Source organism: Calypte anna, chromosome 2 (genome assembly GCF_003957555.1).
Source record: "Calypte anna isolate BGI_N300 chromosome 2, bCalAnn1_v1.p, whole genome shotgun sequence".
NCBI lineage: Eukaryota > Metazoa > Chordata > Aves > Apodiformes > Trochilidae > Calypte > Calypte anna.
Window position 1 is genome coordinate 81,021,563 of NC_044245.1, and position 12,676 is coordinate 81,034,238.

The window sequence follows — 12,676 nt, forward strand, 5'->3', positions numbered from 1 at the left end:
ATTAAGTGATCATGTGTTCTGTGAAAAGGAACCAAAACCTAAAAAGCAATGGATCGGCTGGTGTAACAATAATGTGGCTTTTGATACAACTATACAAAGATTTTCTTCCTACTTTAAATAGTGAAATCTTTTTTTCTTTTTCTTATACACTTCCTGTTTTTCAAAGATAACATTTACTTCTCACATTCAAGATGAAATGTTTATTTCTCTCCCTCGTAATATGGGGCATATGTGTCGAAGGAACTTTTGACTCAAAAAGTCTGACATATGGTGTCAGAAAATATTATTATAGCTAGTCTAGGTTTTATGTATAAAGTAAATTTATTTTACGTTTGTATATAAAGTGAATTCTGGTGGTGCTTTGCCTTACATTAGTTTAAAGGTGGATTTTATATTTGATAGATTTTTTCCAAGTTTTCTTGTATGTCTATATATAAATACAAATTTTTGTATACAAAGATGCTGTATATAGATGTACATGAAGGCACAAAAATATTTTAAAACATAAGTTTGCTTTGTTAATGCTGTTGCACCAGCAAAACCAGATACTTTAGTTTTATGTAAGTAAATTGATGTAAATGGTCAATTTTTGAAAGATATGCTTACCAAGATTAAGTATACTTACTTTTCATCCTGAAATGGAACATTGCTTAGGGATAAGGCTTCAAGGAGTCTTAGCATCTTTCTTCACCTAATGAGTAAATACTGTAGACATGTAGAAAGCTGTGTTAGCTAGGCTGTATTTCAGATTGATATTTCCATGCGAAGATAGATATTTATGTGTCCATTACCTTCTCAAAAGTATCTCCTTTGGTGAAATTCTCTTTTCTGTCACAAAAACATTTCTTTTGTGTTTCAAAGGCCCACAAAAACATTATCAGTAGTGGCACATCTGTTTTCTCAATACTAGCAACATTCTGTAGGACTACAAGTTGTTTCTCAGAGCTAACAAAAATTTGTTTTAGGAGTTACAGGGACAAGATCCAAAGCAGATTCAGTATGAAAGGCAGTATGCAGAGCAGCCAGCACTTAGGACTGCACTTGGCTGTGCTAAGTGTATATGTGTATAAAATTATGTAAGTCATAAGCTGACACCTTGATAAGATTTGTATATTGCACTGTTGTCAGTTAATTTCTCATTTGAAATATATGTGGGACTTTATAATACATAAATGGGGCTATGGACTGGCTCTATTTTTGTGGTTTATCTACGTTACCATATTCATTGGAGGCATTAGAAAAAATGGAATGTTTAGTTCTGTTAATCAAGGTCTGCTTAATACATTGTAGCTGTTTAATACCACTGTTTATGAGATACCAGAGTACTTGAGGAAAGATTATTCACCAAATACATTTTTCATTTGTTTGCTTTAGCTGTGGGTCTGAATAAAACATGCCTCCTGCAGAACTCATCTTTCAGTTTTGAGTTGTTTCCCTGCACAAACTCTGATATTGTGATGTCGTTAATAGAATAATGTATTATGGAAGTTTAAATATTTTAAAACCAAATATTTTTTATTCATATTAAGCTAGTACTTTCACAGACTGTAAAAGTTAAAGCAGTCAAGAATGTTCTTTATCAGAGTGGCATCTTGGCCCTTCTGCAGAGGTTTTCTCCATTTGATATCTGAGTTTTCTCCGAGCAATTCCATTCCAGGACCTTGTCCCTTGATGCCTTGTACAGTGCCTTCCAAAGGCCACTCACTGTTAACTGGGCAGCTGTATAACTATATAAAGTCATCTTGCATTACCAAACTGGACAGCTACAATTTCAAGTCCCCTTTCTGGGAAGCCAGTTACTAGTGGGAAGTACTTGAGAAACCTGGTTTGAATATATAGGTTTTTTGGCCTGTGCTGCATTTTATCTTCTCTAGTTCGAAGATGCTAAGATGTTTATCATTGACTCACATTTCAATTCAAATGCTGTGCTAGAGAGAATATTCAGATTACACTGCTGTGCTGCTCTTTTAGCAAATCTTCACCAAACACAGCCGAAGTGCTGGGTCAGTTGAAGCCCTATTGTCTACATTGGATTAAATCTTGAAATGTTAATACTTGAGTCTACAGGTTGGATTCACTGGGTTGAATTCTAAGAGCTTTCTGAACACTGATGCTTCTACAAAGAAAATGAGCTGATTTCAGAAAGTATGCTGGTTATTGTAATATGAGGGTGTATTCTAGTACAGCAGATGTATCTGACAGGTGTTTGCCTATGCATGTACAAATGTATCCTTTCTCTTCCAAATCTGTATATAAATGTATCCACACACACAAATCTGTATGTATACATTGTTTATATATGAAGTCAGTTGGGATCTATTTTTTACAATTCTGTCAGACTAGAGTTCTCTGCTTATTTTAGTTTTAAATAACACAGAGAGAATACAGATACAGGAGGTGCAAGTAAGATTCCATTTTGTAGACACCATTCTGTACCTGCTTTTCAGCTGTTCCTCTTGTATCCTCCTCCACATGACAATTCATGGCAGGTGCATCACTGCAGGGGAGAGAATACTACAATAAAAACATATTTGGAAAATTATCTCCTGGATACAGAAATTATCATATTTGTTAATGTTGCAAGTCAATCATCTAGAAATGTATAATCAGAGAATTAGGGCTCCCAAAATTACAGTAATTTTCCTTTCAGGGCATCATAGGATTGTGTCCACCTGACTATTTGTCTTTTATTTGTTGCAAAAGAATATATCTATCTCATCATGATGAATGTGCTCTGGCCAGAGTAGAGTTTGCTATACAAAGCTAAAAATACATGGTGCTTAATTCCAGCTTATTTTTCAGTCTGGTTTAGGTTGGCAGCAACCCCAACAAAAATTAAGAGATGTATAAATCAAGGAAAAGTGAAAGAAAATAATGGAAATGTAACAACAGAGATTGTATTAGGCACTGAAAGTCACAGCTGTAGAAGAAATGAAACCCTGTACTTATGAATTATGGGAATGATGCATGCAGCAATGTGTCCTTCTCTTTGGTCAAAGCCAGACTAGTTTTAGATTACTATTCATCAAATCAGCTTGGCTCGCAGCATAACAACCCTTTGTGGTTCTCTCTGGGGTCTGTATGGTGGGTAATGGGTAGGATGACAGAACCATACTTCCTATTTCTTTAGGCTTGTACACTATTTGCTTCTGAGTGAAGAAGGGAAAAAACCTGAATATTTTATACTTGAAAATTAATTTCTTTCATTGAAAGTTATAATAATACTTTTATAATCAGAGTAGGTGCTTGAACCATTCATTAAAATGTTATTCTTAAATGTTCTTAAATAAATACTCAGTCTAATTTATGTGATGGCTACATGCCTGCCTATTTTTATAATAATAAAAATATTTATAATATTTACAATATTATAATATTTAATATTATTTATATATCGCATGATGCGATATATATATCGCATGATATATAAATAATATTTAATATTATAATATTAATTTTTTATACTATTTATAATAGTAAAAAAAAATAAAGCAGTGCTTTGACATCAGTTGTTACTTCAACAGCAGCTAGGGTGTTGTTTTTTCCTAGCTGTTGTTTTGGCTATTACTGCTTATTATACTAGCAGTGGTACCTTGGAAACCCAATCTAAAGTTAACCCTGTTCCAGACACCCTACTGAATAGTGGTCAGGATAAAAAAAAAGTAGATTCTCATTACCTCTGACAGCTTGCAGTCTGTTTTTAAGGTTGAATGCAATGAGAAGGTAAAAGAGTCACGTACATCTGGGAAGGTAAGTTTATAAATCAGGTCCATAAATTAAAGCAGAGGTCTCAGTTTACTGTTTACTGACTTTCCAGCCACTGCATTTGCTTCCTAAATGCTGTTTGGACTCTTTTGCTTCTCCAAATTTACCCTTAAAATAGACAGTGTCTGTGAGGCACATCTGTTCTAAAATTCTTATCTGTTACCACACAAGTTGCTATTACATGGTGTGGCATTTATATTTTTAGAGGATTTTCTGTTATTTTGATATGAGTGATGAGAAAGCCTAATGGATTTTTGCAGTGGTATGGCACTGGTTACTCTTGCATTAAATAGAAGGTTATAACAGTCAGGAAATGCTATGTATACTTCAGTACTAGTTATATTTTAATTCAAGAGTCTTCGTTACCTTATTTGTATCTTGTATAAGCATTACAGATGCCTAAAATAACAATTCGTATGATAGATTTATAATGTACACTTTAGTCGTAGATGTCTGTAAAGATGTAAAAGGAAATAAATTTGTATCTGATTTTTTTTTATTTAATCTAATTTATATAACTCCTAAGAAATATTTGGTTTGCCTTCAGTGAGGCTCACCTATTTGTCTGAATAACACAGGTAATAATATGTTCTAACTTTGAAAAAAACACAAGTTCTTGAAATTGAAGGATGATATTCATAATGTGCATGAATATGCCTGAAAAGAGTGAATAAACACCTTGATTATTTCTTACACTAAAAATCTGTTCTTTGTTATAGAACTTTGCAACTAGTCTGCTGTAGGAAGAGGTAGATTCAGATGACCTCAGTTAAAGTTCATTTAGTTATCTGTAAAAATTTAGAGGTTGGGCAGCAGAAATCAATCTTTTTGAGACAGTCATTTGCTGCAGAGATGTCTGCAGTGTTGAAGCTGTGACTCCACATTTTCACCTCTGCTTACCCTGTCAGCAAAGGCAATATATCTATTTAATGAGCTGCTGCGAATCTAGATAATGCATTCAATTCAGTTATTATGATAACCATACGGTACTCTATTCAGCTGGATTATTTAGTATCCATAACTTAGTTCTGGTTTTAGTAATCTGTCAGTTTTCTAGTTTGCCATTCCAAAGCTATCCTGTGGAAGGTGCAAGAGAAGTGGAGTATTTTAAATTTCTGCTTAAAGCATTTATATCAGTCACATTTCACATGAAACCATGACTGGAGAATTCCTCATTTCAACTGCTATTCTTCCAACAAAAAAGAAAAAACCAAAACCAAATCTGTAGCTCCCTCAGCCCCCAAAGCTGTGTTAAGAAATTGACATGTGTTGTGTGTTGCACTATATGTTTTTCAGATCGTATCATAGTGCTTTATGAAAAACTAAAATAAAAGAAAGGAAAGGAAGGGGACAAAGACCTGCTATACTTCTATAGCTCTATATACAATAAAGCTCTATAGCTTCTATATACTTCTGAACTCCAGGAGTCCAGCCTGGACTTTCCCAGGGCTGCCCTGCAGCCTCAGTGGTGACGTGAGAGTTATTGGGGAAAAGGGGATGAGGAACAGCGTATCAATTTTCCTGTATATTTGTATATATTTAGTAATTTTTCCTCTTTATCATTACTGTTTCATTAAAGCTGTGTAGTTTAGTTTCCAACCCATAAGTCTTTCTCCCTTATTCTCTCTCCTTTCTTTATCAGGGAGGAGAGGGGATTAATCTCTTATTCGGTTTAGCTGCCGGGCCAATGTTAAACCATGACATATTTATTGGCATAAATATGACATAATCATTTATTTGTTTCTTTCCTTTTGTCTAGTGGATACAAATAATGTATCCTCCATTGCCATTTGATTATTTACCTTGTACGAGTCTACCGCCCGCAACAAAATGGAATTAAAATCCTATTTTATAATGTAAAAAATGATGTCCATGATCAAACACTGTTGCTCAAATACACCTCTCTCACTGATTTGATAACAATGCATCTAGAAACAGTAAAGAATATTATTTTATGGATGAAAGCTTGTTGCCCACTAACTCCTGCATATTTTACATTTCCACAGAAAATCACTTTCCAAGGTTTTGCCTTTTGTTTGTCCAGTAAAAGTCAGATGTTTTTCCTCTTTATTCTATTGAGGGGAGTGTAAACTGTTCCTTCCTTTAAGAGATCTAGGTACAATGGTACTCTACCAATTTTTCAGCCTCTTACACTTTGCTATGATTAGATCATAACTCCTGTGTTTAGGCCTGACTTTAGAATTTATTTCTTATAAACAAAAAATATGTAATTTAAATGCAGTTTGATTCTTTCTTTTCCTAAGCTTCTTACCTAAAAATGAACTTTTTTTCATACTCATTTCTCTGTGAAAAGCAAAATTAAGGAGCTTAAAAAGACTATTTTACAAGTTTGCTGGTAATTTTTCTAGGGAGGGGATTTTTTGAAGGGGTTGGATTTCATATGTTGCATTTTTTTTTTATTTGATATTTTAAGAGCATTCATGACATTTTCTGGTTATGTTGGCTCTTCTTGATTTCCCAACAGGAATCAGTTACGTATTTCATACATGTCCTTCCAGTGGTCTTCAGTGTGCTAAAATATTAAATGTGTTGAATCTTGAACAATAAGAAAGTCTTAGCTAATGGAAGGAAATCCTTTGATCACTCAGCTGTTTGGCTTGAGGAAAAAGGCTTGGGAGATCTGAGTTGTGAAAGGGATTTTTCACAAAGTTGTGCAGTGATAGATACCAATGCTCTGGCTTTAAAATATGTTAATTTTACTGATGAGCAATATCTTTACCTAGATCTATATTATTCTGTCTCAAAGATCTTCATGTTCATGAAGAATCCAACTATAGAAGCTGGGGCTTAGAATGTACACCTGAATTTGTAATTAAACAAACAAACAAAACCCCTTTAAAAAACTCACTTAATTGGATTAAGCAATATGCATGGGGGAGAAAGAGGGAACTGTAGGTTTTGCTTTTCTGGACACAAAATTTTTAAGATGGAAGCAATTTGAATCAACTTTTAATGAGATATATTAACAATGTGTAAAATGAAAATATTCTGGAGGTGAGCGGAGGATTTATATTTTAAAATGCCAGAAGGGATTTTTTCTTGTGAAACACCTCAAAAAATATAGATTTTTCTGACCAGCTCTGTATGGAGGCAGCTCGTGACTCTATTACATCTAAGCAATAATCACAGAATGTCTTTGCTTGGAAGAGACCTACAGAATCATCCAGTCCAACCTTTGACCAACACTGTAAGTTCACTGCTAAACTATGTCCCTAAGCACCAGGTTAATCAATAATATTATGAAACACAGACTAGAGGCATTCCTTCCATCCCTCACACCATCAGATTGCTTTTTATTCACACGCCCTACAGGAAAATCAGTCTTCAAAATCCTCCCAGAAACATTAAAAACTATTTATTTTTATAGTGAGTAAACAAATATGTAAGAAGATGAATGATGTCATCTCCATCCCTGGAGGTTTTTACAAAGAGCCTGGATGTGGCACTCAGTGCCATGGTCTTGTAGATCAAGGGTTGGACTTGATGATCTCAGAGGTCCTTTCCAACCCAGATGATTCTGTGTTTTTGTGATGTGCTAATACTTCCTAATGGAATGCTGTGCACGGTTTGGTGGGCTACACACCAGTATGGCATATACTGAAATGCAGAATGATGTCAGATCACTAACTCAGCCTGGAACTACTTGTTAGCACAGAACTTCTGATAAGCTAATAGATATAGACTGCTTCCAAATGCAGCCAGTTTCATGTGAGCTAGCTCAACTGTTTTGCCAGGGTGTTTCAGCTCCAGAATTATCTTCCAAAAATCTGGACCTCCTCTAAACGCCTTGTCTAAATGCCAAAATGACAGAAGCAGAATTGAATACGTCTACTCCTGGCTGTTAACATAGCCATTACATAGCCCATTTTTCCTTATTTTAATGTGCCATTTAAAAAGTTTAGAATTACATTATTTTCTAGAAGCTCAAGAATGGAGAAAAAAAACCCCATCTAATATCTAATTAGAGACTCTTACAATATTTGGTTATGCTCCAAATTCTAGCTGTCTATAGAATCTTAGTTCCCAAATTTTGGGACTTATGCTCTGTTTCCCTGTACCTGATTTTAGCTACATGAATTGGAAAGCAGCAAAAATCTTTTCCATAAGACACAGGAGAGTCTGGATGAATTGGGAAGTACAACTTAATTGTGAACATAATTGCACTTCTTGCAGATAATTACAATCGTAAGTCAAGCAAGACAGGTTCTAACAGCTGGGTCAGATTTTTAATTTTATGATCTAAATTATTAATGAGAATATTTCCGTAAGCTTTTCTGCCTAAAAATTTAGTTCAGAACAGAGAGGGCAGCTGGTCTTGTCTTCTAGCCTTTGTGATTATCAGTGGTAATCAGAAAACTGTTTTCCCATAAACATGTGCTTTTTTTATGCCTCCTGACACACCTACCATTTATTGGTAATGAATTACAAAGTTTAGGAAGCAAAAATTGATTTGGTGGGTTCTATTTAGATGAAATTATATTAGGCCGTGCATGTAGGATTTAGAAGCATGAAGATTTAAATAGAAAGTGTACACAGATATAACATAAAGGGTTTGTTTGTAGTTTTTTGTTTGCTTGTTTGTTTCAGACTTTTTTGAGTGATGAAATACCTTGGGATTCTTGAAAACTATATTGAGTCAATTATGGAAAGCTCAGTGCAGGCTACTTTTCACAGAAGAGAAGACTAGGAGATCAGTACAAGAATGCATAACACTATTTTATAGCTCAGTAGTGTTTCCACGTCTGATAGACAGACGTTTTTAACACAATCTGTCTTGAGACTGATAGAGTGCTCATAAAAGGGGATTTGAAGCAAGTGGTGAGGGTGATTAGGACTGTTAAGATTTTTATAAGAGGAGACTGAAAGGCTGAGATTATTTATGCAGAAGACAGATTGCAAGCTTCTATAGCCTGCCTCCTAAAGAAAGATTTAAGAGCGTATCCAGTACCATCAAATAGAATAAATTCAAAAAAAGATAAACAAGATTTTATTTATTTATTTATTTTTAACCTGAAACATGAAGAAACGGAAGGATTCAAGGTCACAAAGACCTATATTCATAATCAACTCTAGGCTGGCATGGTTTAACCTTACCAAGCCTGTTGACTATTCCCAGTAATTTATTGTTTTTAATATCCTGCATGGGTTTTTTTATTTTGAAATTTGGTCTGTAACCTTCCCAGGGACTGAGGACAATAGGCCTATATTTACTTGTATTCTTTTTGCTCTTTGTGGGGGTGGACATGATAGTTATTTTTTTCAGAAGTCTTAGCCTTGAGAATTAGGGTACTCTCTGTCACCATGAAGCCCTATTTTGACTGACTTCCTCCCCTTGTGTAGACCAAAAATCTAAAAACTACAATCTCCCACAATGTGCCTACTTGATTATAACTTCTCATGTTCTAAACACATTTAGTTTTAATGTCAGAAATATAATTCATATTCCATTTGTTGTTGTAGAGTACAAAATTTGAGCTCTTTTGCTCAAAGGCCACTCTGTCAAAAGTTTGATTTCTTTTTCTGATTATGTCTCCCCTTTTTGTCCTCCAGGTCTCTCTTCTTTGATTAAAGTCCTACTAAACCAGAAAAAACCCACCAACTCTGATAAGTGAAGGACAATTAATTTGAGGTTACTTGAAAGCTCCCATACAAGGAGTCGTTAAAATGTGACATGAAATTGCTGCTTAGAGTGGTCTCAATAGAGAGGGGAGAGTAGTGAGAGACAAATCGCAAGGGATCATAAAATATAGTATGTTTTTGATCACTACAATAAACGGGCTATTCAGTCTTGCTCAGTGCAAATACCTGTGGTAGTAAATCTACCAGACACTGCTGTACTATAATGAAGGAAAGAGGCTTCTGCAGTCTGGCAAGATGATGAGAGTAGCTGGAAAGAGCTTGCACATACCTAGAAGGCAATAGGGTGTAAAATGGTGACAAAATGGTTGGTGTAAGTCATCTAACAAAGAATAATAAAACGAAATTAAGGGAGAGTCTACAAGGAAAATATCTTATTGGCAAGATATTAATAAGCTGTGGGCACACTACCATTGGAATGTGAAGAACAGCTCATGAGCTGGAATTATGAAAACTGAGCTGATGAAAACATCAGAAAATTTTATCATTCCCATTTGAGCAGAGAAACAAAAGGAATGCCTTTATGAGATCCCACATCACTACCATCTGCAATGCTTTGCAACATACTCTGAAGCCATTACACTGAAATGCCTGAGGAAAAGTTGCTGCTGATTTCAGTCAAGGTTGATCAAGACCTTAGCGCTAATACAGACCGTGTTTGTCACAGACATTTGTCTAGGAGCAAAGGTGGCAATGCACAAGGAATGGCTGTACCTTAGTGCAAGGACTGTGGTAAAACAGGTATTCAGTATACTTTTAACTGTGTACAGAGAACTATAAGGTGCTAGCTGAATATCTGCTTTCCCTGATATGAAGAGTTAATTAGTTATACTGGGGAGAGGATTTATACTAGACCATCAAGGGAACATTGTAGGTTTATATATTTTTGGTTATTTTTTCTGTCAAATAAACTATTATGTTCTATGTTTGAAAATATAGCACGTTAGTTCAATTGGATTTTCCCTGTCTGTCAAGATTGGTTTTTGTTTTTTTTTTCTCTCTCTCAGATATCTCACTTATGAAGCCCTCAAGTGTGCACGGAGTCCGTCACGTTCTCAGACAGATTGTTGCTTTTCTGATGAAGAGGTTTCACCACACCAGGCGAGGCTGGAGAGGAAGTCTGTCAAATGTGCTGCTTCCTGTCCTCTTTGTTGCACTGGCAATGGCCTTGTTTAGTGTGAAGCCACTGGCTATTGATTATCCTTCTCTCAAGCTGACACCAAGACTTTATGACAATGCAGAATCCTTTTTCAGGTAAAGGCCTCATCCATCATCATCAGTATCCAGGGCTCTGGAACATTTACTCTTGAGTTCTCATATTATAAAGACTATTTGCCTTCCAGAAAATATGATAGGTTACTTTTTACAATGGCTGTTTATTTTTCAAATGCTTATTGTGTTTTTTTATGGATTATTATGAGGGAGACATAAAATTAGAAAAGTATTGTTCAAAGCATTTTGTGAAGGAAAAGCTAAAGACTTAGGAGCAGTTTGAACTGAGTAATCTTTTCAATACCAGTCATGGCCATTTATAGGTAAATGCCTGAGTGTATTTAAGCAACCCTTTGCATGCTTAATTTTATTTAATTACTTAGATCTGGAATGATTCTCTCAAAATAATTTTCAGGTTTGAGAGCGTCACATTGTATTAGCAAAGTCTGATGCCCTCCTTATTTAGCCACCAGTTTCCACAGGCTCATCTTTGGAACTAACTGGATTTATGTATTAATTTATTCTTAATGTACAGTATCTATAGCTCAGCTCTGAAATATGCTGTATCAAGTGCATATCACATACAGATCACTTCCTCTGCTGCCCAAATACCCAGGTATCTTTGTGAACATAAGATGATGCTATTTGAATTTTTAAGTGAAACATGAAAGCACTTTAACCATTCTAACTGTTAGAAACACATGCTTATAAAGAGGAACATGGCTATGTAGAAACAAGGAGATTAATTTAACCATGTTCAAGTATAGCCTTTGAAATGAGATCACTTTGTTGTTTTTTTAGGTTTGCTATGCATGAATTTTATAGTTCTTTAATTACTTGGTAAACACATAGGATCTTGAGCCTGAAAATTAATAGAACTTGACATATTAGCATGCTTGTTAATGTGTCTGTGTTTCTTTTTTCTTCCTTCACACCACCTCCCCCTGCTGTGGTCCACTCTGAACAGTATTGAAGATGAAAACCTCAGCGACCTTTCTCACATTCTGCTGAGATATTTCTCTGACTGGGACCACACATGCATGCATTCAAATCAAGGGTAACTGTGATTAACTTAACTACTTTTTTTAGCTGTAAATTGTAAATATTGTAAGTTAGCTATTATTTTTCTCTGTAACATGGACTATCTTAAGTTTTCTTGCCAGCATGAGGTTAATGACAAGTGTGTTCTGATGAGGGACCTGGCATCCAGGTAAAGTATATAAGTAGGCTTCAGTGTTAAAGGTCTAATCCAAATTCCCTTTCAAAGTCAAAGACAGATTTCCAGTGAATTTCAGGAGGATCTTGATCAGGTCTGGTGTTGTATGAATGCAGGTACAATAATTACAGCATTTTCTAGGAAGCATTCTAGATTTCCAAATTTAGGAACACAGAATTGCTACCATGCTTTACTTGTCTTGCTTTTGCAAACAGAAGGCATGGAGCTCATTTGCTCCTTTACTTTTATAAATACTTTTAGTGAATCCACTTTGATACAAATGAGTAAAATTGATACGGCTTTAGATACATCTGCTGCTGTGATAAAATGCTAAGGAAGTGTTCAAGTTACCTTGTTATTTGCTGTATTTTTTCTCTTAAGTAAAGTTTCTTTCATTTAATGTCTGTTCCTCTTGATATAATATTCCCATTAGAAAAAATAATTCATGTTGGCATATGGAATATGCATCACACAAGGATTCATGCAGATGTATGGCTGAGAAAGAGGTATGTAATTTGATATTTGCTTAGGTATTTTAAAATTATATATGTACATGCCCAATAACTTGAATTTTATTTTTGAAGGGCTAGAGAAAAGGATGAGGAAATAAGCCCCCAGAGCACTGGTTTATTTTATGACTGGAGATTTCCTTCTGTTTCATCTGATGTTTGGGCTACGTGTTCTGAAGTCTTCAGGGAAAGAGTCTGCACACTTTTGATGCATATATATGTGTGTATGTGTGTGCACTAGAAATTACTATAGCTTGATGTGAAATAATAGGAATCAGAGATGGCTGAGCTATTCTCAGTAGATGCAGCTTTGCTT

General features: G+C 35.1%; 1 protein-coding gene across 1 annotated transcript in view; it reads left to right on the forward strand.

Moving 5' to 3' along the window:
• ABCA13 (ATP binding cassette subfamily A member 13) overlaps positions 1-12,676 on the forward strand; it is a 161,822-nt gene that overhangs the window by 83,768 nt on the left and 65,378 nt on the right. Inside the window, exons 35-36 of the mRNA XM_030444664.1 lie at positions 10,431-10,677; positions 12,285-12,357. Coding sequence (XP_030300524.1) covers positions 10,431-10,677; positions 12,285-12,357 — 320 coding nt within the window. The remainder of the gene's footprint in view (positions 1-10,430; positions 10,678-12,284; positions 12,358-12,676) is intronic.